The 25,590-nt window shown below is 36.2% G+C and overlaps 1 protein-coding gene and 2 non-coding genes across 3 annotated transcripts; all 3 read right to left on the bottom strand.

Moving 5' to 3' along the window:
- Window positions 1-1,563: 1,563 nt before the first annotated feature.
- On the bottom strand, window positions 1,564-25,590 carry LOC113850894 (the record flags this gene model as incomplete). Its single annotated transcript, XM_027481417.1, is given in 10 exon segments — window positions 1,564-1,710; window positions 1,764-1,896; window positions 1,930-2,263; window positions 2,555-3,268; window positions 3,374-3,612; window positions 3,713-3,825; window positions 9,742-9,837; window positions 9,973-10,044; window positions 20,575-20,716; window positions 25,586-25,590. Coding segments are annotated over 10 exon segments (1,995 nt in total), but the record flags the coding sequence as incomplete, so codon positions are not given.
- Window positions 8,972-9,078, bottom strand: LOC113851766. The gene has a single exon (XR_003502331.1). It is a non-coding gene; the product is annotated as a small nucleolar RNA R71 (small nucleolar RNA).
- On the bottom strand, window positions 14,419-14,525 carry LOC113851787. Its single transcript, XR_003502351.1, has one exon. It is a non-coding gene; the product is annotated as a small nucleolar RNA R71 (small nucleolar RNA).

Raw genomic sequence — 25,590 nt, 5'->3', positions numbered from 1 at the left:
TATTGTCCATTCTTGAAGCAAATACTATCAAAATAGTTTCCCAACACTCATCTCGACATTTTCCAAAACAGTACATGCAGAACACATTACAATAGATAATTTCAGACTTTCAAATTCAATATCTTTCAATCAGAACATTGTTATTAAAGTCTTTTAGGTCAAATCAATTTCTGCAGAAATTTGTTAATGTGAAAAGTGCAATGCAGAATTGAATTTTCTCAGAGAACTCTCATTACAGCAAAACCTAATCTCAGTATTTTCTATCCCCAAATTGATTTAATTGCCTTGAACATTCTTAGTTATCCCTTTTTAGCAACTTCCCCAAAATAGGTATACAAATACAGAAACCCCAATCACAGATTTTAGAAGTGAGGGAAGTGTACCTTGGTTGAGATGCAGAAATGATATTCGAATAAGAAAGAAGAAGCTTCTGAATCGCAATGCAGAGGTTGATAAGTGGAGAGCTCTCAGAGAGGGAAGGGATTTTTGATTTAAAAACGTATGTGCGTATTCACCCTTAGCAATATTTATAGGCACGCCCAAGCACGTGACTACTTTGGAGAATAAAAGTGACTTTTATGTTATTAAAATTCCCAGCGTGATCACTATTATTCGTAAGAGTAAATGTTCCAGAGAGTGGTTTTTTTTTTCAGAGTGAGGCGCGCGTTATCACTATTGCTGAACAAAGTGATAACGCGCAGCAAAGTGATAACTTTTTTCAGTAAAAGTACTAACGCAGAAATATTAAAAGTTACTTACCTGTGCGTAGTCACTCTTGACAGAAAAAGGAGGCATTCCAGAGAGCTCATTTTCCCATCTGTCTCTGAGTAATCACTTTTATCAGTAAAAGTGATTGTTCCAACAGAGATCCTCAAAATGTATTCTCTGCGTAGCTTCTTTCCTACAATAAAGTGACTCCTTTCATTAATCAAATACCTCTAAAACCTTAATTAATTAAATTTTCACTCTTGAATCCATCAAATACACACTCTCCACATTGAATCTCAATTCAAGTATCTCAATTATGTCTCAGAAAATCAGATTCAGTACGATATTCACATACATTATGCAGAAACTTCCAGAAGTTGGTAACATCAGACTATGCAGAATACTAAACTCTTAACTACACATTTACCTCATCAATTCTCAGATTAAGCAACCAAATGCACCTCAGAAACTCAGATTCAGCAATATTTGTGTAGAATTTTTTTTTTTTTTTGCAGCATATCAGAAATTTACAAAACAATAATATGCAAAATTCTAAAAACACTATAGAAAGCTTAAACTGGGTTAGAAATGTGAGTTGCCTCTCATAAAGCGCTTCTTTAATGTCACTAGCTTGACATTAGTTGTTCCTCACTCAAGAGGAACCAATTTCAAGCACGATATTTTTCTTGCAAACTCTTCTCCATGATAGATCTTCAGTCTTTGGCCATTGACCTTGAATTCCCTCCCTATTTTCTGATCTTCTATAAGAATTGCTCCAAAGGGAGAGGTTTCCTTTATTAAAAATGGTTCAAACCATCTAGATTTCAATTTCCCTGGGAACAATTTTAATCTTGAATTGAATAACAGCACTTGCTGGCCAGGTCTGAAATCTTTTTGCAGAATGAATTTGTCATGAATTCTCTTGGTTCTTTCTTTGTACAACTTTACATTCTCATATGCTTGCTGTCTGAATTCCTCCAATTCATGCAGCTGCAGAACTCTCTTCCTGGAGCATTTGACAGATCGAAATTAAGCCATTTTGTAGTCCAATATGCTCTATGTTCCAACTCTAGGGGTAGGTGACAGGCCTTTCCAAATACTAACTGATATGGAGACATACCAATTGGAGTTTTAAAAGCAGTTCTGTATGCCCACAATGAATCATCCAGCCTCTTTGACCAATCCTTCCTTGAGCTGTTCACTACCTTCTCCAGAATTTGCTTGATTTCTCTATTTGAAACCTCCACTTGTCCACTTGTTTGTGGATGGTAAGGAGTAGCAACCTTATGCTTCACACCATATTTCATTAATACAGCTTCAAGATACTTGTTGCAGAAGTGAGTACCTCCATCACTTATTAGCACTCTAGGCACACCAAATCTTGAAAAAATGTTCTTTCTTATAAAAGAAATCACTATCTTTGCATCATTTGATCTGGTGGGAATTGCTTCTACCCATTTAGACACATAATCCACTGCCACTAGAATGTATTCATGTGAAAATGTTGGGGGAAATGGTCCCATGAAATCAATCCCCCATACATCAAACAATTCCACTTCTAAGATGTTGGTTAATGGCAGCTCATGTCTTCTTGAGATATTTCCAGTTCTTTGACATTTGTCACAGTTTTCTACATACCTTTTGGCATCTTTGAAGAGTGTAGGCCAAAAGAAACCTGCTTGCAACACTTTTGCAGCAATTCTTGAACTTGCATGGTGGCCCCCATATTCTGAATTATGACAATGCCATAATATCTCAGCTTGCTCACTTTGTGGAATGCATCTTCTAAGTAACCCATCTACTCCAATTTTGAACAAGTATGGGTCTTCCCACACATAGAATTTGCTGTCATGTAGGAACTTCTTCTTTTGCTGCCAAGTAAACCTCTTTGGTATGAATTGAGTGGCTTTAAAATTTGCAATGTCAGCAAACCAAGGTATGTTATCCACTGCGAACAGCTTTTCATCTGGAAACTCTTCATTTATTTCCAATGATTCAGTGGTTGAACTCTCCAAGGGTAATCTGGATAGGTGGTCAGCAACACTGTTTTCTTTTCCTTTCTTGTCTTTGATTTCTAGCTCAAATTCTTGGAGGAGTAGAATCCATCTTAATAATCTGGTCTTTGCATCCTGTTTTGTCAAAAGATATTTAAGAGCAGCATGATCAGTGTATACAATCACTTTTGAACCCATTAAATATGATCTGAACTTATCAAAAGCATATACAACAGCTAAAAGTTCTTTTTCTGTTGTTGTGTAATTCACTTGTGCAGGATTTAACACTTTGCTTGAATAATATATAGCATGTAATTTCCTGTCTTTCCTCTGTCCTAAAACAGCACCCACTGCACTATCACTTGCATCACACATGAGTTCAAAAGGTAATTTCCAATCTGGTTTTGCAAGAATAGGTGCAGAAATCAATTTCTCTTTTAAAACAGAAAATGCATGCAAACAATTATCATCAAATATGAAATCTGCATCTTTTACAAGTAAATTACTCAAGAGTTTAGCAATCTTGGAAAAATCTTTTATGAATCTTCTATAAAAACCAGCATGTCCTAAAAAACTTCTAACTCCCTTAACATTGACAGGTGGAGGCAATTTACTAATGACTTCTATTTTAGCTTGGTCCACCTCCATTCCTTTCTCTGAAATTTTGTGACCAAGGACAATGCCTTCTTGTACCATGAAATGACACTTTTCCCAATTTAACACAAGATTAGTGTCTTGACATCTCTGCAAAATAGTGGATAGATTAGCTAAACAATCATCAAAAGAATCACCAAAAACAGAGAAATCATCCATGAACACTTCTATGATGTTTTCTACCAAATCAGAAAAAATAGAAAGCATGCATCTTTGGAAAGTGGCAGGGGCATTACACAAATCAAATGGCATTCTCCTATATGCAAAGACTCCAAATGGACATGTAAATGCAGTTTTCTCTTGATCTAAATGATCTACAACTATTTGATTATATCCTGAATACCCATCAAGAAAACAATAAAATGAATATCCAGCAAGTCTTTCTAACATTTGATCTGCAAATGGTAGTGGGAAATGGTCTTTTCTGGTTGCATCATTTAATTTTCTATAGTCTATGCACATTCTCCATCCAGTCACAGTCCTAGTAGGGACAAGTTCATTCTTTTCATTAGGTACAACTGTCATACCACCTTTCTTTGGAACAACTTGGACTGGACTTACCCAATTGCTGTCAGAAATTGGGTATATTATTCCTGCATCTAACAGCTTTATGACCTCTTTTTTAACTACCTCTTTCATGGCTGGGTTTAACCTCCTTTGTGGCTGCACAACAGGCTTAAAATTCTCTTCAAATAAAATTCTGTGCTTACAAAATGAGGGATTTATATCTTTCAGATCTGCAATACTCCATCCAATTGCAGATTTGTGTTCTCTCAAAATTCTGAGCAATTTTTCCTCTTGTTCTTCCTTAAGTTCATTATTGATGATGACTGGATTTTCATGATTCTCATCCAAAAATGCATACCGCAAGTGTGAAGGGAGTTGTTTCAGTTCTAGCCTTTGCCTTTCCTCTTCTTTATCATCCTTTTTCAGCTCTTCTTTCACTAAATTTTCTGCAGGTTTTTGGATTGGCAGAGCTTCTAGTTGCTGCTGCACTTCCATGATATCTTCTTCATTCAGAGTTTCAGATTTGTCGTTCCGTGCAGATATTATTTCTTCTAACACAGCAGTTTCATCAAATTCTTTCATATGGTGTTGTGTAATAAAAGTATCCAGTATATCTATCTTCATACATGTATTATCTTCAACTGGATATTTTAAAGCTTCAAACACATTAAATATTACCTTCTCATCTTGAACTCGAAGCATAAGTTCACCTTTTTGCACATCTATCAAAGCTCTCCCTGTTGCAAGAAATGGTCTCCCTAGGATCAAAGGAATGTTAGAATCCACCTCCATGTCCAGAATTACAAAATCTGCAGGAAAAATAAACTTATCAACTTTAACTAATAAATCTTCAACAACTCCATATGGATAAGTGTATGATCTATCAGCTAGTTGCAGTGTAATGTTGGTAGGCTTCACTTCCTCTATGCCAAGTTTCTGTAGAACAACTAATGGCATCAGATTTATGCTTGCTCCCAAGTCACACAATGCTCTTCCCACAGTGCAGTTTCCTATTTCACAAGGAATGCTAAATGATCCAGGATCTTTCAACTTTTGAGGAAGCTTTCTCTTGAGAATGACACTGCACTCCTCTGTCAAAGGTACTGTTTTGTCATGCTCTAGCTTCCTTTTTCTGGAAAGTAGTTCTTTCATGAACTTTGCATATGAAGGCATTTGCTCCAAAGCTTCTGCAAAAGGAATGTTAATTTGTAATTTCTTAAAGACATTCATAAACCTTTCAAATTGTTCCTCTTGTTTAGGATTTTGGACTCTTTGAGGATAGGGTAGCCTCTTGTATTTTTTTGGGTCTATTGGCTTACAAGCTTCCTCAAAGAGTTGCTTTTTAGTTTTCCTTTCAGAATTCATGGGAACTTTTTCTTTTTCTTCTGAATGGTCTTTCTTCAATAGCTTAAAATTTCCTTGTTGCAGATCTTGTTCACTATTTCTTTCTACTGCATCATTCACTTTCTTTTCTGCTGGTTTAGGGCTTGCAACTACAGCTCCACTCCTTGTAGTTATGGCTTGACATTGCTCTTTAGGATTGATTACTGTATTGCTTGGAAATCTTCCTTCATCCCTGCTAGATAATTGTTCAGCTAATTGTCCAATCTGTGTCTCTAGTTTCTTCATGGAAGCTTCTTGGTTTTTGAAGCTTGTTTGAGTAACCTTCATGAATTGCAGCATAGTTTCTTCCATCTCAGTCAACCTCTCATTCATAGCTTGGAAATTTCTGATTTCCTTGAGGTTGAGTGGACGAATTTCTCTAAAAGTAAGGCTGTTGTTTGCTGACTGCATTAGAAAAGGAAAATTGGAATTAGAATTCTTTGCAGCAGATATTGATTATTCCAATTAGAATACTGCTGAGTTCTATTATTCGAAATTGAAATCCAGGGGACAAAATAAATGCTCAATCTAGTTACTTTTCTACTACTAATGATATTAAACAACAAAATTCCCCGGCAACGGCGCCAAAAACTTGTTGTTAGCAATCTATACTAGCAAGTGCACTAGGATTGCAGCAAGTGATAAGTAAATTTAAGATCCAAATATCGTCTCCACAGGGAATTTAGGTTTCAAGTACCACTTCACAGAATTATAACCATTTGAGCCATACGAATTTTGGAATGAGATTTGTAACATATAACAGCAGCAAACTGGAACAATTAAAAGTAAAATGAACTTGCAGAAAATAAGACAATGAACACACAGTTATGTGATAACAGAGGGAGAAACCATAGCTAGGGAATTGTTTCACCAAAACTCCAATGTTTAATCAATAAAGTTCTGAATTAACAAGCAATTGGAAAGAATGACAATCAGTTTCACTTTATACTATTCAGAGGTTAATTCCTTAACTCAGTGAACCTAACATTCAATTAAACCATTCTAATTCCTTAGATCTAATTCAATTCAATGTTGCTTTAAGTGTAAGAAACCAAAAGATTGCAAGATCAAAGTTCCTTATTCCTAAGAAAACTAAAATCTCGGTGATTGGTTCAGATCTGAAGAACAAATTCAATTTCCATTGACAAAGGTTCCTCTGGATTTAGTTAATCAAATTTCCATTCAATTCACACGTGAAGTTCAGAATCAATCACTCAATCTATTCCAAAGCTTGAAATCCAGATCCAAATCAATTCAACATGTTCATTTCAGATCTACAATCCCTAACTATGAACGAATTACACAGCCATGGCAGCAGAAGAAGAAAAAGAAAGAAAAGAAGAGAAGAAGAAACTCAGAAACGCCATGGAAGCTTGCTCCACTCCAATTCCTCTTCGTGAAGCTCCAAGATCTGAATCCCCACTCCTCTCTCTCACTTCCTCTAACCAGAAACTAACTAAAAAAACTGAAAATGAACAGAATCCCTTTTTTCCGGATCGCTTCTGGTATTTATAAAATTTCTCAGATTTTCACGTTATCACTTTTATGAGAAATAGTAGTTACGCAGAGAGTTTTTGGTTGCGCGTTAACACTTTTTCCCAGAAATAGTGGCCACGCGCATTTTTCTGATATTGAGAGCTCTCTGGAACTATCACTCTGGATGATAAAAGTGACCACGCAGAGCCAAGGTAGTTGCGCGTTATCACTTTTTCTGATAAAAGTGACTACGCGCAGTTCGCCAAGTTGAAGACTCTCTGGAACGATCACTTTTGATGACAATAGTGGTTACGCAGAGCTTTCCTGATATTTTGCCTCTCTGGAACTATCACTTTTAATGATAAAAGTGGTAACGCCCAGACTTCACTTCTTCTTTGAGCTCTGAAGTGATCACTTTCACTGACAATAGTGATCACGCCCAGTCTGCAATTTCTTATTCTTGAGTTTTTGGAGTCCAGACTTGCTTCTTTCCTCTTCCTTGTCATCAAACTTCCATGAATATAATCCTTGCTCAATTTATTCCTACAAAAACAAGATTAAAAACTTAATTCCTAAGCAAAAATTTCACAATTGCTAAAATAACTACATATGTAAACAAAATTCAATTCCTTCTCTTTTTCTAAGTTTTTCTGCTTTCTTTATATATTTTTCTTATCAGTTGTGTTAGAATTATGCTAAAATATCAGTCAAAATATGGATTCATCATTTTACATCTTCGCTTTGGCTCTAGAATACCTCTAATCTCGTCTCTCTTGCACGGGATCCATGGCACATGCTTGGCGACACTTGGAGCTTCAAGCGATCGTACTTGAAGACCGGGAACACATCTCACACTCCAGTTTGCTATTTCTTTTGATTATGACTTTGTTTATGATTGTTTTAGTTCTTTTCTTTAGCATGAGTAACTAAGTCCATAGCTAGGGCTATGAGAACTATTATCCATGAATTTATGAAATTTTGATGTTTGAATCTAAATTTGATTTCCATTTTGTGATTAGATTTTATCCTATTGCGCTCCTTTCTTAATCCTAATTAATTATATCGTTAGGCGACCGTACCTCGGTTAATTAATAGATCTATAGGGTAAAACGAGACAAAGGATTAGGTGGACCAAACCAATCTTTCTCTTCTAATTGTTATTAAATTAACAAGTTCATAGGTTCCTTAAGCTTTCTTAAATTGATGTCTTGCATGACCATTGGAGATGTTAATTTAGAGAAAAGAATATTAATATTCCATGACCATTGGATATCAATAGTATTCGTATGAATGATTTGTAATCACAAGAAAATTGAATTTAGAGTTAAATAGAAGAATAACATAAAGGATTGAATGAGAAAATCCATATGCCCTAGGTTCTCTCCGATAAGTTTAACCAAGACGTGCATTGTATTCCTTGTTCTTAGTATTAATTTTATAAATTCTTGTTTTAATTAATCTCATATCTTTGAAGCTTAAACAATTGAATTAGGAAATTCTTAGTAATTGAAAAACAATCTTTGTAGGACGATATTTCGGGAACTTAATTTAAGAACCCTTTATTACTTCTCGATGGGTACACTTGCTCTCCAAACAAGTTTTTGGCGCCGTTGCCGGGTATTGCTTTTTCAATATTAAGAAAATCTCAAATTTAATTGATTTAAGCAATTTGTGTTTTATTTTATTTTAATTCTGTTTTGTTTATTGTTAATTTTTTTTTATATTTTATAATTTCTATTTTTTATTTTTTTTTTCACAATTTATTTTAATGTATGCTCACTCGTTCTAAGTACTCTACAATTTGTTTATTTGATCCGGAGATTGAAAGAACTGTTTGTAGACAAAGAAAAGAAGTGAGAGAGCAAAGACTGGCAGAGGGAAGGAGATCGATCTAAGATTACATGACACCTACTGCTAGAGGCACTCCTGGAAGCATCGCGGCACCAAATATGGAGGCAAACAATTTTGAGTTGAAACCAGCACTCATAACCATGGTTCAGAACTCTATATAGTTTAGGGGCATGCCTAACGAAGACCCCAATCTGCATATGACAAAGTTTCTTCGATTGACAGATACCATAAAGTACAATGGAGTCTCCAACGATGCTATTCAACTCTGACTTTTTCGCTTCTCAGTATCTGAAAGGGTGAATGCATGGTTTTCCTCACTCCCTGCCAATTCCATCAGAACTTAGGAGGATCTCACTCAACAATTCTTGGGAAAGTACTTTCCTCCATCAAGGTCCTCTAAGCTTATGATGGAGATATGTTGCTTCCAACAACATGAAGCAGAATCCTTATTCGAGGCATGGGAGCGATTTGGAGAGCTTTTAAGGAGATGTCCTCATCATGATTTTTTGACTTGGAGGCAGGTGCAAATCTTTTACAGTGGCCTGTCAATCACTACCAGGGTTACAATTGATGCTGCAACAGAAGGGTCCTTCATAAGAAAAGATCTAGATGATGCATACAAACTAATAGATGAGATGACATCTTCTAGCTTTCAATGGCACACCGCTGACTCTTACGACATCAAGAGGAAAGAGACTGCTCCAGTCTACCAAGCAGAAAGCAGCAGCCCACCAATGAACCAAATGGCAGCCCTTGCAAAGCAACTAGAATCTTTAATGAAGGCTCAAGACCAACCTATAAGAGCTCCTGCAAGCCCAGAATCTAAGCAAGAGGAGGTAAATTTCATGGGCAATCACAGTTCAGGATGGACGAGTAATCTTCCTAACTCTTGGGGGAATGGCTTTGGAAGTCAAAATTCAAGTGTTTATCGCCCTCCCTATATGCAAAATCAAGGAGCAAGACCAGAAGGGAAAGAAGCCCCTAGATCTTAGTCTAACTTTCAAGAACAGATGATGCAATATGTGCATTACTCTGATAAGAGGATGATAGAGCTTGAATCCAAGTTGGACCAACATATTGAGAGAACTTATAAGAGGTTAGCAGAGGTTAAATCCGAAATAAAGCCAACTCATCTAAGATGAGTGCATAATTAGAGCAAATTACGAACCTTCTGAGTCAAAAAGTGATGGGAACACTGCCATCTCAGCTTGAGCTTGATCCAAGGGAGCAATGCAATGCCATCACCCTTAGAAGTGGGAAGAAACTACAAGAATTGCAGAACATAGGCACATGCACGCCCATGCTTATAGAGAAGCACGCCCATGCTGATTCTACATGCACACTCGTGCTTACTGATGAGCACGCCCCTGTTACAACAGAAGCACGACCGTGCTTATACAAGCACGCCCATGTAGTGATCAAAGCACAACTGTGCATCACTATTAGCAAGACTGTGCTTCAAGTGAAAAGCCTGAAAAGGAAAAAAAAGGAAGAGCCTATTGTTCAACCAAGGCCCTATGAGCCTAAGATACCTTTCCCACAGCGGCTGCAAGGTCACCCTCCTTATGATGAAGAGTTCTACAAGTTCGTAGACTTATTGGGCAAAGTGCACATCAATATGCCTTTCATTGATGCTATCCCCAAAATGCTCAAATATGCTAAATTTTTAAAGGAGATTTTGACCAATAAAAGAAAGTTGAGAGCACATGAAACTGTGAAGCTCACCCAAGAGTGTTCAGCTATAGTCCTTAAAAAGCTTCCACCTAAGCTTAAGGACCCAGAGAGTTTTACTATTCCTTGCACAATTGGAAAAACTCATATTGATAAGGCTTTATGTGATTTAGGGGCAAGTATTAATCTTATGCCTTATTCTGTTTTCAGGAAGCTTGGAATGCATAAACCTAAGCTAACCTCCATGTCACTTCAGTTGGCAGATAGGTCGATCACATACCCCAAAGGCATAATGGAGAATGTACTTGTAAAAGTTGGGGAGTTTATATTTCCTGCTGACTTTGTGGTACTTGACATGGAGGAAGATGATGATGTCCCCATCATACTAGGGAGACCGTTCTTGGCCACTACTAGGGCCATCATAGACATACAAGAAGGAAAGCTCACAGTGAGGCTAGATGATGAAGAAGTTGTATTTCAAGTTTTCAATTCTTTCAAGTACCCTTCTAGCCAAGAGTCTTGTCACTTTGTGAGCACTGTGAATGTTGCTTCTCCTCCTCCAATTTATGTGAAGCATGGAAGCACAAGAAGAAGGCCAAGGAGGAAGCATTATAAGAAGAAGAAAAGACAAAAGCTTAAACCATCCATTAATAAGCCTCCTAATTCGAAGCTTAAATTTTCTTCTCTTTATTCTAATCCCCATCTTATGAATACTTTTTTTGATGTAATAGGTGTTGGAGAGGCAAAGCTGCTGGGGAGACAATCACATATCAAGAGAGTCACCTCTGAGACTCATGCCTTCTTCCCACCTTGATTTAATAGGAACGTCAGGCTCATAACGTTAAACAAGCGCTCCTTGGAGGCAACCTATATCTTTTATTCTTTTTAAATTTTATTTCTTTTTGTTTATTTTAATTTTTCTATTGTTATTTTATTTTTAGAATAAAGAATAAGCATATTGAAAGATTGCAAGAATGAAGTTGATTGTTTTCGCACACACTTTTGAGCTCTGATCTGAAAGCATGCCCGTGCTCATCCCATACACGGCATTCAGTCGCAATTGTGAGAGAAGCTTTACATCATAAGCATGGACGTGCTTAAGATTTCAGCATGGCCGTGCTCCCTCACCTGAACCCATCGCGCCAAGAATTTTCAGAGAACCTCTTTCTTTTTTATTCAATTGCCCTCTTTGCATGCTTTTAATTTGATTGCTTTCAAACATTAAGGACAATGTTTTGCTTTAAATATGAGGGAGTAATTCCTGATTATATAATTGTTATTGCATGTTCTTGAGTAAAGTGTCTATGCTATTTTTTTTTATGATAATTTAAAACTTTTTCTCTCATTGAACCCAATTTTTCCAGATAGAAAAGCATGTTGAGTGATTATTATTAGCATTATACTTTCATTTGGAAACTAATAATTAGCTAAGTTCCTTACTTTTATGCTCTACATTAAACTTTAAATAGATGTGAGTTTTGAGCCTTAAAGGGGATTTCTATCTTAATTTAATTAATTGTACCCCTTTCCTCATTGTTTTGTGTGATTATCTCCTTAAGATTTATGCTCTAGAACTTGACTTGGAATCAACTTAAGACTTCTCTTTTTAATTACATGTTTTTGATGAATCCATATTTTGACTGATATTTTAGCATAATTCTAACACAAATGATAAGAAAAATGTATAAAGGAAGCAGAAAAGCTGAGAAAAAGAGAAGGAATTGAATTTTGTTTACATATGTAGTTATTTTAGCAATTGTAAAATTTTTGCTTAGGAATTAAGTTTTTAATCTTGTTTTTGTAGGAATAAATTGAGCAAGGATCATATTCATGGTGGTTTGATGACAAGGAAGAGGAAAGAAGCAAGTCTGGACTCCAAAAACTCAAGAATAAGAAATTGCAGACTGGAAGTGATCACTATTGTCAGTGAAAGTGATCACTTCAGAGCTCAAAGAAGAAGTGAAGCCTGGGCATTATCACTTTTATCATTAAAAGTGATAGTTCCAAAGAGGCAAAATATCAGGAAAGCTCTGCGTAACCACTATTGTCATCAAAAGTGATCATTCCAGAGAGTCTTCAACTTGGCGAGCTGCGCGTAGTCACTTTTATCAGAGAAAGTGATAACGCGCAACTACCTTGGCTCTGCGTTGTCACTTTTATCATCAAGAGTGATAGTTCCAGAGAGCTCTCAATATCAGGAAAATGCGCGTGGCCACTATTTCTGGGAAAAGTGTTAACGCGCAACCAAAAACTCTCTGCGTAACTACTATTTCTCATAAAAGTGATGACGTGAAGATCTGGGAAATTTTATAAATACCAGAAGCGATCCAGAAAAAGGGGATTCTGTTCATTTTCAATTTTTTTAGTTAGTTTCTGGTTAGAGGAAGTGAGAGAGAGGAGTGGGGATTCAGATCTTGGAGCTTCACGAAGAGGAATTGGAGTGGAGCAAGCTTCCATGGCGTTTCTGAGTTTCTTCTTCTCTTCTTCTCTTTCTTTTTCTTCTTCTGCTGCCATGGCTGTGTAATTCGTTCATAGTTAGGGATTGTAGATCTGAAATGAACATGTTGAATTGATTTGGATCTGGATTTCAAGCTTTGGAATAGATTGAGTGATTGATTCTGAACTTCACGTGTGAATTGAATGGAAATTTGATTAACTAAATTCAGAGGAACCTTTGTCAATGGAAATTGAATTTGTTCTTCAGATCTAAACCAATCACCGAGATTTTAGTTTTCTTAGGGATAAGGAACTTTGATCTTGCAATCTTTTGGTTTCTTACACTTAAAGCAACATTGAATTGAATTAGATCTAAGGAATTAGAATGGTTTAATTGAATGTTAGGTTAATTGAGTTAAGGAATTAACCTCTGAATATTATAATGTGAAACTGATTGTCATTCTTTCCAATTGCTTGTTAATTTAGAACTTTATTGATTAAACATTGGAGTTTTGGTGAAGCAATTCTCTAGCTATGGTTTCTCCCTCTGTTATCACATAACTGTGTGTTCATTGTTTTGTTTTCTGCAAGTTCATTTTACTTTTAATTGTTCCAGTTTGCTGTTATTAGATGTTACCACTCTCCTTACAATTTTGAAAAAGCTTAAATGGTTATAATTCTATGAAGTGATACTTGAATCTAAATTCCCTGTGGAGACGATATTTGGATCTTAAATTTACTCATCACTTGCTAGTGTAGATTGCTAACAACAAGTTTTTGGCGCCGTTGCCGGGGAATTTTGCATTTCAATATCATTAGTAGCAGAAAAGTAACTAGATTGAGCATTTAATTTGTTGCTTTGCTTTCAAATTGCTTTCTGCATAATTTTACTGCACCTTGTGTAATATTCTGCATAATAATTCTGTCTGCTGCATAGAATTTTTACATCTTTGTTATCTGCATAATTTCAGTTTTCATTGTTCTTCATAGTTGTAATTGTCATTCTGCATATTTGTACATAATTTTACAATTCTGCAACTGCTAGATTTAAGTTTCTATATGCTTTTACTGATAGATTTTGCATGATTTCTGTTGTGCATTTCTGAGTATCAATTGTAGTCTAATTTTGCTTCAAACTGATTTGTATATGCATGGTAAAAACAAGAATAAATCAATTCTGGTCTTTGATCCTGACATAGACATAACTTTGAGAAGATTGAGAAAAGAGTCTAGAGCAGAAAAAGCCATAGGGAGTGATAGTGAGTTAGAAGCTGTCCATTCTCCAGAATCTCAGAGTAATCCTAGAGTGAAAGGAACATCTACACCTTTGAGACAACCAAATCCAGCAATAGAAATGGCAGAACAGAACAGATTTAGAACATTAGGGGACTATGCTATTCGTAACATGCAAGGTTTTAACTCTTCTATAATTAGGCCAACTATTCAAGCCAACCATTTTGAGATTAAACCTGCCCTACTACATTTAGTCCAACAGAATCATTTTGCTGGAGGAAATTCTGATGATCCTAACCTGCATATTTCAAATTTTCTGCAGCTATGTGACACCATAAGAATGAATGGAGTTAGTGAAGAAGCTATCAGATTAAGACTTTTTCCTTTTTCCTTGAGAGATAGAGCAAAATGTTGGTTACAAGCTTAACCACAAGGAAGCATCACAACCTGGACAGAACTTGTGAATAAGTTTTTAACTAAGTACTTCCCTCCATCCAAAGCTGCTAAGTTGAGAGGAGAAATTACATCCTTTGTGCAGCAAGAAGGAGAATCATTGTATGAAGCATGGGAAAGATACAAAGAACTACTTAGAAGGTGTCCACATCATTGTATTCCAGATTGGATGCAATTAGAGACTTTTTATAATTGGATGAATGCAGTAACAAGAACAATGGTTGATGCTGCTGCTGGAGGTTCATTAAATACAAAGTCCTTGGAAGAAGCTCAAAGGATTATTGACATGATGGCATCTTCAATGTATCAGAATTCAAACTCAAGAAACCAAGGAAGAAACTCTGGTCATGAAACTAAAGTTCTGGAAACTTTTCTTGCACAAAATCAGCTACAAAATCAATTGTTTTCAGAACAATTAGCTGCCTTAACACAACAAATCAACAATCTGCAAACAGGGAGTATGCGTACCAGTCAGCTAAGTTGTGATTTTTGTGGAGGAAACCATGCAAATGGTGCATGTGAGGCATCCACAAGTGAACCATAAGAGCAAGTGAATTATATGAATAATTTTCAGAGACAACAGCCATCATATCCCCCTGGATTTCAATTTTCGAATAATAGAACTCAGCAATATTCTAATTGGAATAATCAATATTCTGCTGCAAAGAATTCTAATTCAAATTTGCCTTTTTCTAATGCAGGTCCAGCAACACAACAGCCTTATTTTCAGAGGAATTCATCCACTCAACCTCAAGGAAATCAAAAATTTTCCAGACCTATGAATGAGAGGTTGACTGAGATGGAAGAGACTATGCTGCAATTCATAAAGGTGACTCAAACAAGCTTCAAAAACCAAGAAGCCTCCATGAAGAAACTAGAGACACAGATCGGACAATTAGCTGAACAATTATCCAGCAGGGATGAAGGAAGATTTCTAAGCAATACAGTAATCAATCCTAAAGAGCAATGTCAAGCCATAACTACAAGGAGTGGAGCTGTAGTTGCAAGCCCTAAACCAGCAGAAAAGAAAGTGAATGATGCAGTAGAAAGAAATAGTGAACAAGATCTGCAACAAGGAAATTTTAAGCTATTGAAGAAAGACCATTCAGAAGAAAAAGAAAAAGTTCCCATGAATTCTGAAAGGAAAACCAAAAAGCAACTCTTTGAGGAAGCTTGTAAGCCAATAGACCCAGAAAAATACAAGAGGCTACCCTATCCTCAAAGAGTCCAAAATCCTAAACAAGAGGAACAATTTGAAAGGTTTATGAATGTCTTTAAGAAATTACAAATTAACATTCCTTTTGCAGAAGCTTTGGAGCAAATGCCCTCATATGTAAAGTTTATGAAAGAACTACTTTCCAGAAAAAGAAAGCTAGAGCATGAAAAAATAGTACCTTTGACAGAGGAGTGCAGTGCCATTCTCAAGAGAAAGCTTCCTCAAAAGCTGAAAGATCCTGGATCATTTAGCATTCCTTGTGAAATAGGAAACTGCACTGTGGGAAGAGCATTGTGTGACTTGGGAGCAAGCATAAATCTGATGCCATTGTTGTTCTGCAGAAACTTGGCATAGAGGAAGTGAAGCCCACCAACATTACACTGCAGCTAGCTGATAGATCATATACTTATCCATATGGAGTTGTTGAAGATTTATTAGTTAAAGTTGACAAGTTCATTTTTCCTGCAGATTTGTAATTCTGGACATGGAGGTGGATTCTAACATTCCTTTGATCCTAGGGAGACCATTTCTTGCAACAGGGAGAGCTTTAATAGATGTACAGAAAGGTGAACTTATGCTTAGAGTTCAAGATGAGAAGGTAGTGTTTAATGTGTTTGAAGCTTTAAAATATCCAATTGAAGATAGCACATGTATGAAGATAGATATACTGGATGCTTTCATTACACAACGCCATATTAATGAAATTGATGAACTTGCTGTGTTAGAAGAAATAATATCTGCAGGGAGCAATAAATCTGAACTTCTGTATGAAGAATACATTAAGGAAGTGCAGCAGTAACTAGAAGCTCTGCCAATTCGAAAATCTGCAGAAAATTCAGTGAAGGAGAAGCTAGAAAAGGATGATAAAGAAAAGGAAAAGCAAAGGCTAGAACTGAAACAACTCCCTTCACACCTGCGGTATGCATTTCTGGATGAGAAACATGAAAATCCAGTCATCATCAATAATGAACTTAAGGAAGAACAAGTGGAAAAATTGCTCAGAATTTTGAGAGAACACAAATCTGCAATTGGCTGGAGTATTGCAGATCTGAAAGGTATAAATCCCTCATTTTGTAAGCACAGAATTTTATTTGAAGCAGCCACAAAGGAGGTTAAACCCAGCCATGAAAGAGGTAGTTAAAAAAGAGGTCATAAAGCTGTTAGATGCAGGAATAATATACCCAATTTCTGACAGCAATTGGGTAAGTCCAGTCCAAGTTGTTCCAAAGAAAGGTGGTATGACAGTTGTACCTAATGAAAAGAATGAACTTGTCCCTACTAGGACTGTGACTGGATGGAGAATGTGCATAGACTATAGGAAATTAAATGATGCAACCAGAAAAGATCATTTCCCACTACCATTTGCAGATCAAATGCTAGAAAGACTTGCTGGACATTCATTTTATTGTTTTCTTGATGGGTATTCAGGATATAATCAAATAGCTGTAGATCCTTTAGATCAAGAGAAAAATGCATTTACATGTCCATTTGGAGTCTTTGCATATAGGAGAATGTCATTTGGTTTGTGTAATGCCCCTGCCACTTTCCAAAGATGCATGCTTTCTATTTTTTCTGATTTGGTAGAAAACATCATAGAAGTGTTCATGGATGATTTCTCTGTTTTTGGTGATTCTTTTGATGATTGTTTAGCTAATCTATCCACTGTTTTGCAGAGATGTCAAGACACTAATCTTGTGTTAAATTGGGAAAAGTGCCATTTCATGGTACAAGAAGGCATTGTCCTTGGTCACAAAATTTCAGAGAAAGGAATGGAGGTGGACCAAGCTAAAATAGACGTCATTAGTAAATTGCCTCCACCTATCAATGTTAAGGGAGTTAGAAGTTTTTTAGGACATGCTGGTTTTTATAGAAGATTCATAAAAGATTTTTCCAAGATTGCTAAACTCTTGAGTAATTTACTTGTAAAAGATGCAGATTTCATATTTGATGATAATTGTTTGCATGCATTTTCTGTTTTAAAAGAGAAACTGATTTCTGCACCTATTCTTGCAAAACCAGATTGGAAATTACCTTTTGAACTCATGTGTGATGCAAGTGATAGTGCAGTGGGTGCTGTTTTAGGACAGAGGAAAGACAGGAAATTACATGCTATCTATTATTCAAGCAAAGTGTTAAATCCTGCACAAGTGAATTACACAACAACAGAAAAAGAACTTTTAGCTGTTGTATATGCTTTTGATAAGTTCAGATCATATTTAATGGGTTCAAAAGTGATTGTATACACTGATCATGCTGCTCTTAAATATCTTTTGACAAAACAGGATGCAAAGACCAGATTATTAAGATGGATTCTACTCCTCCAAGAATTTGAGCTAGAAATCAAAGACAAGAAAGGAAAAGAAAACAGTGTTGCTGACCACCTATCCAGATTACCTTTGGAGAGTTCAACCACTGAATCATTGGAAATAAATGAAGAGTTTCCAGATGAAAAGTTGTTCGCAGTGGATAACATACCTTGGTTTGCTGACATTGCAAATTTTAAAGCCACTCAATTCATACCAAAGAGGTTTACTTGGCAGTAAAAGAAGAAGTTCCTACATGACAGCAAATTCTATGTGTGGGAAGACCCATACTTATTCAAAATTGGAGTAGATGGGTTACTTAGAAGATGCATTCCACAAAGTGAGCAAGCTGAGATATTATGGCATTGTCATAATTCAGAATATGGGGGCCACCATGCAAGTTCAAGAACTGCTGCAAAAGTGTTGCAAGCAGGTTTCTTTTGGCCTACACTCTTCAAAGATGCCAAAAGGTATGTAGAAAACTGTGACAAATGTCAAAGAACTGAAAATATATCAAGAAGACATGAGCTGCCATTAACCAACATCTTAGAAGTGGAATTGTTTGATGTATGGGGGATTGATTTCATGGGACCATTTCCCCCATCATTTTCACACGAATACATTCTAGTGGCAGTGGATTATGTGTCTAAATGGGTAGAAGCAATTCCCACCAGATCAAATGATGCAAAGGTAGTGATTTCTTTTATAAAAAAGAACATTTTTTCAAGATTTGGTGTGCCTAGAGTGCTAATAAGTGATGGAGGTACTCACTTTTGCAACAAGTATCTTGAAGCTGTATTAATGAAATATGGTGTGAAGCATAAGGTTGCTACTCCTTACCATCCAAAAACAAGTGGACAAGTGGAGGTTTCAAATAGAGAAATCAAGCAAATTCTGGAGAAGGTAGTGAACAACTCAAGGAAGGATTGGTCAAAGAGGCTGGATGATTCATTGTGGGCATACAAAACTGCTTTTAAAACTCCAATTGGTATGTCTCCATATCAGTTAGTATTTGGAAAGGCCTGTTACCTACCCCTTGAGCTGGAACATAGAGCATATTGGACTACAAAATGGCTTAATTTTGATCTGTCAAGTGCTGGAAGGAAGAGAGTTCTGCAGCTGCATGAATTGGCGGAATTCAGACAGCAAGCATATGAGAATGCAAAGTTGTACAAAGAAAGAACCAAGAGAATCCATGACAAGTTCATTCTGCAAAAAGATTTCAGACCTGGCCAACAAGTGCTGTTATTCAATTCAAGGTTAAAATTGTTCCCAGGGAAATTGAAATCTAGATGGTCTGGACCATTTTTAATAAAGGAAACCTCTCCCTTTGAAGCAATTCTTATAGAAGATCAGAAAACAGGGAGGGAATTCAAGGTCAATGGCCAAAGACTGAAGATCTATCATGGAGAAGAGTTTACAAGAAACATATCATGCTTGAAATTGGTTCCTCTCGAGTGAGGAACAACTAATGTCAAGCTAGTGACATTAAAGAAGCGCTTTGTGAGAGGCAACTCACATTTCTAACCTAGTTTAAGCTTTCTATAGTGTTTTTAGAATTTTGCATACTATTGTTCTGTAAATTTCTGATATGCTGCAAAAATTCTACACAAATATTGCTGAATCTGAGTTTCTGAGGTGCATTTGGTTGCTTAATCTGAGAATTGATGAGGTGAATGTGTAGTTAAGAGTTTAAGATTCTGCATAATCTGATTTTACCAATTTCTGGAAGTTTCTGCATAATGTATGTGAATAGTCCACTGAATCTGATTTTCTGAGGCATAATTGAGATACTTGAACTGAGATTCAATGTGAAGAGTGTGTATTTGATGGATTCAAGAGTGAAAATTTAATTAATTGAGGTTTTAGAGGTAATTGATTAATGAGAGGAGTCACTTTATTGCAGAAAAGAAGCTACGCAGAGAATGCAATTTGAGGTTTTCTGCTGAAACAATCACTTTTACTGATAAAAGTGATCACGCAGAGACAGATGGGAAAATGAACTCTCTGGAACGCTTTCTTTTTCTGTCAAGAGTGACTACGCACAGGTAAGTAAACTTCTAATATCTCTGCGTTAGTACTTTTATTGAAAAAAGTTATCACTTTGCTGCGCGTTATCACTTTGTTCAGCAATAGTGATAACGCGCGCCTCACCCTGAAAAATTCACTCTCTGGAACATTCACTCTTACGAATAATAGTGATCACGCTGGGAATTTTAATAACATAAAACTCACTTTTATTCTCCAAAGTAGTCACGTGCTTGGGCGTGCCTATAAATATTGCTAAGGGTGAATACGCACATACGTTTTTAAATCAAAAATCCCTTCCCTCTCTAAGAGCTCTCCACTTATCAACCTCTGCATTGCGATTCAGAAGCTTCTTCTTCCTTGTTCGAATATCATTTCTGCATCTCAACCAAGAAAATTCCAAAATGGTTAGGACTTCATTCAACACACCTGTAGGTCCTCCTAAGAAGAAGCAAGCTGCATCTTCTACCACTTCTAAGAAGAGGCAAGCTGCATCTTCTACCACTCCTAAGAAGAAACGAGCTGTATATTCCACAACCCCAACAAGAAGATCCAGCCGAAATCTCCAAGCTGCTGCATCAAAGAGGGCCAAAACTGATGGTGTCTCAAGCTCTTCACCTATTCAGATCTCTGAACCCTCACCTTCCCCCTCACCTCAGACAAGATCATCTGCACCTATATCTGAACTTTCACCTTCTCCACCATCTTCAACAAGATCTCCTGCACCTGCACCCTCACCTACACCATCACCCCCACCAAGAACAGTTGTACCTTCAGGATCCTCACCACCAGCCACACATGATCTGAGATTCAGAAGTTTGGCTCATGAAAACTTTTTCAGAGCCAATATTCTAAGAAGAAAAATTGTTCCTGACAGAGCATTCCAAATAGCTGGGAACAACTATCCTGAATTTAAAGAGGAAATCCAGAAAAGAGGCTGGGAATTCTTCTGTGCAACAGCTGGCCTGGGTTGGAGGGAAATAACTCAAGAATTCTATGCCAATGCCATGAAGTTTAAAGGGAAAGGAACCCCTAAGTTCAGCTCCATGGTCAAGGGCATGAGAATTGACTTCTCACCAGTAAATATCAACAGGGTGCTAGAAATTAATTCTGCACAACATGCTGCACAGCTGGACTTCAAAACATTTAAAGAAAGTCCAGATATTGATTTTGTGCAAATTCTGGAAAGGATTGGGAGATCAGGCACCACATGGGATGGAGCATGTTTATTTTAAATTCGTTCATGCCTGTCAAACATAGCTCCACACTAGCTGTGAAGAGGGCTGCTCTGCTTTTTGCCATAGTCTCCAACATCTACATAAATGTGGGAGAGGTAATAAGTGAATGTATCTTGGGAATACTGAAGACAAAAAGGGATTCATTAGCCTTTCCTTCAGTAATTACACTACTTTGTGAAGACGCAGGAGTAGAGTTTGGTGATTATCAAGAGAAAATCAGAGCTGCACCATCCATTTCTGCAGCTCTGATCAAAGAGATTTATGCAACTATTTCCTGCACTTCTGCAGCCCCAATTCCTTCACAATTCAAGAAAGAGAAACCAATGATGATGAAGGACACTCTGAAGCAGCTAGCTGAAGGGCAGAATCAACTTGCTGAAAGGCAGACTGAGCTGCATAATAGCCTTAAAGCTGGAGTCATGCTAATGGAATGTATTATGCTGAATATTGGTCAGAAATTAGGAATGACCAAAGAAGAAATGTATCATACTCCAGACTTAGCAGAGAATGCCTAGTGCCTTCGTTCTTCTATTTTCAAGAATATGCCAATATACAGAACCCACTTTCCTCAGCCACCATTTGAAGAGGTAGTGGAAGAAGAAGAAGAAGAAGAAGAAGGTTCTGAAGAGGAAAGCTCAGAGGTAGAAGATGCAGCAGAAGATTAGTCTAGGAATTTAAATTCTGTTATTAGATTCTTGTAAATTTCTGGTAGTTTAAACTTTTTGGGTTGTAATCACTAATTGGTACACTTTGGTTTAATTTTCACTTACCTATTTTGCAATTATATTAGCTTCTTAACTAATTACCTTTATCTTGCTGCGAGTTAATGGAAATCTGGTGTTTTTGTGCAGAGAATATCACACACAACACTCACACACATTGGATGGTGACTCTTGCACAAGCTGCCATGAAAGGGGGGTTTCATTCTCTACCTCTTATTCATGTGTAGCCTCACATTACACTGAATTGTTGTTGAAAAACACCAAAATACTAGAATAGATAATAAACTGCTGGCTGTGAATTCAGTGTGAATTTCTTTTTAAGTTGTTTTTCCCATTCTCAAAATGAGATCACACTTGTATTTTCAAAAATGAGGCAGTTGCCACTAGGTGCATATATTTCTGAAAAGTGCATTGTGTTTTCATTAATTCACATGATCACTTATAAAGGCCTAGTGAGACTTGAGCTACCTACTTCTTTCCTTGTGTGATTAATCAGATTTTACTGCATTCTCTAGAACTTGCCCTTGTTCTTAATTGAATATGCATGTTATAGTTCTCACACACATGATAGAGGCCATGTTTGATATACTTAGTTAGCCTAAAATGCCTTCCCTTATGATTAATTGCCCTAGTTTACCCCTTTTGAGCTTAATATTCCCTTTTCTTGAGTTAACTTCCTTACACGCCTTGCTGAAAAACCAATTTTACCATTCAAATTGATCAAAGGCATTGTGAGTTTAATCAAGAATGAGTTTTAAAACTAAGTTTGGGGTAGCATCAAATTAAGTTGCTTGAGGACAAGCAAAATTTTAAGTTTGGGGTAAGGGAGTAGCAAGCTATCTAAGTTGAGTTCAAAAAGTCAGAACAAAAGAACAAAAGTGCTGCAGAAACATTAAAAATTATGCAGCAAAACTATGGAAGAGTTAAACATGAGTCCAAAAATAGAATCTGAGTTGAAAAGAGCAAAATGGAGATCAAACAGAAGAAATTAGCAGTAAACTGTTGCAGAGAAGAAGAAAAAGGAAAATAAAAATTCTGCTGCACAAAAACGATTAGTCTGCTACATAACTGAGGAATTTAATGTGAATTGATGCTAAACCAGACTAGTTTTAAAGTCATTCACTCAAAATGCTTCTGATCTTTTAAAATTGCAACTTGTTTCTTATTTTGTTCAGTATCTACCTTAACCTAAGCCCTGTTATAAACTGTAAAAAGTCCTCTTGATGTGTGATTGACTGTACTAAGCAGAGGAGATAGAGAAATTGGGCAAGCATATGGTAGAGTGTAGCTGAATTGATGATTAAAGAGAGAAAACAGTACTTAAACACTGATGAGAATTGAGGGAAACACTGTCCAGTGAGAAGTGATCATGATTTTAATGTTTCTCACATGAACTTGGCTGATATATTCACTTAGATAGCAATTCTTGCTTAAAATTTGATGAATGCATTGTGGTTGCAATGATGAGTAATTGGATGAATATCTTGATTGAAAATTTTGCAGAAAACACAGAATTACAAATTGAAAAATTCTGATATAGCAGTTATGAAATGGTTTCTGAAAGTGGAAGAATTACCCTTGGTTTAATTTGATTTGCTTGAGGACAAGCAAAAATTCAAGTTTGGGGTAGTGATGAATCCATATTTTGACTGATATTTTAGCATAATTCTAACACAAATGATAAGAAAAATGTATAAAGGAAGCAGAAAAACTGAGAAAAAGAGAAGGAATTGAATTTTGTTTACATATGTAGTTATTTTAGCAATTGTAAAATTTTTGCTTAGGAATTAAGTTTTTAATCTTGTTTTTGTAGGAATAAATTGAGCAAGGATCATATTCATGGAGGTTTGATGACAAGGAAGAGGAAAGAAGCAAGTCTGGACTCCAAAAACTCAAGAATAAGAAATTGCAGACTGGAAGTGATCACTATTGTCAGTGAAAGTGATCACTTCAGAGCTCAAAGAAGAAGTGAAGCCTGGGCATTACCACTTTTATCATTAAAAGTGATAGTTCCATAGAGGCAAAATATCAAGAAAGCTCTGCGTAACCACTATTGTCATCAAAAGTGATCGTTCCAGAGAGTCTTCAACTTGGCGAGCTGCGCGTAGTCACTTTTATCAGAAAAAGTGATAACGCGCAACTACCTTGGCTCTGCGTTGTCACTTTTATCATCAAGAGTGATAGTTCCAGAGAGCTCTCAATATCAGGAAAATGCGCGTGGCCACTATTTCTGGGAAAAGTGTTAACGCGCAACCAAAAACTCTCTGCGTAACTACTATTTCTCATAAAAGTGATGACGTGAAGATTTGGGAAATTTTATAAATACCAGAAGCGATCCGGAAAAAGGGGATTCTGTTCATTTTCAATTTTTTTAGTTAGTTTCTGGTTAGAGGAAGTGAGAGAGAGGAGTGGGGATTCAGATCTTGGAGCTTCACGAAGAGGAATTGGAGTGGAGCAAGCTTCCATGGCGTTTCTGAGTTTCTTCTTCTCTTCTTCTCTTTCTTTTTCTTCTTCTGCTGCCATGGTTGTGTAATTCATTCATAGTTAGGGATTGTAGATCTGAAATGAACATGTTGAATTGATTTGGATCTGGATTTCAAGCTTTGGAATAGATTGAGTGATTGATTCTGAACTTCACGTGTGAATTGAATGGAAATTTGATTAACTAAATTCAGAGGAACCTTTGTCAATGGAAATTGAATTTGTTCTTCAGATCTAAACCAATCACCGAGATTTTAGTTTTCTTAGGGATAAGGAACTTTGATCTTGCAATCTTTTGGTTTCTTACACTTAAAGCAACATTGAATTGAATTAGATCTAAGGAATTAGAATGGTTTAATTGAATGTTAGGTTCATTGAGCTAAGGAATTAACCTCTGAATATTATAATGTGAAACTGATTGTCATTCTTTCCAATTGCTTGTTAATTCAGAACTTTATTGATTAAACATTGGAGTTTTGGTGAAGCAATTCCCTAGCTATGGTTTCTCCCTCTGTTATCACATAACTGTGTGTTCATTGTTTTGTTTTCTGCAAGTTCATTTTACTTTTAATTGTTCCAGTTTGCTGTTATTAGATGTTACCACTCTCTTTACAATTTCGAAAAAGCTTAAATGGTTATAATTCTATGAAGTGATACTTGAATCTAAATTCCCTGTGGAGACGATATTTGGATCTTAAATTTACTCATCACTTGCTGCAATCCTAGTGCATTTGCTAGTGTAGATTGCTAACAACAGTTTTTAATATGATTGAGGCATAATAGGATTTTTATTCTTGGCCTTCAGCATGTTTGAGATACAACTAGTTGTCCACTTTGAGCTTTATTGATTTTCTTGGTCCCTTGCATTAAATTTATAAAATATTTTGATGACCTTGAGTTTATGAATGGAGCAATTGAGTTATTAAATTGTTTGATTAATTCTCCTCTATATCTCTCATGTGCAAAATGAAAGAAAGAAAGTATGAAAAAGAAAATGAAAAATAGAAAAAAAGAAAAGAAAAGAAAAAGGGTTATATATGATTGAAAGGAGAGAGGAGTAAAGATATTGTTTATATACAAAAATATAAAAATTACTCCAAGAGCTTTATTTGTAAACTTAGGGGATGTTTATAATTTTTATAATTTATTACCCCTTTGTATATCCCCTTCCTTTCATTTATCTCACCTCAATTATTATAACTCCTTGACCACATTATAACCTAAAAAAGACCTCAT

Source organism: Abrus precatorius, unplaced genomic scaffold (genome assembly GCF_003935025.1).
Source record: "Abrus precatorius isolate BTA unplaced genomic scaffold, Abrus_2018 Scaffold9, whole genome shotgun sequence".
Classification (NCBI taxonomy): domain Eukaryota; kingdom Viridiplantae; phylum Streptophyta; class Magnoliopsida; order Fabales; family Fabaceae; genus Abrus; species Abrus precatorius.
Note: the sequence above shows the minus strand (reverse complement) of the source record. Positions and strands in the feature narration are given on the sequence as shown.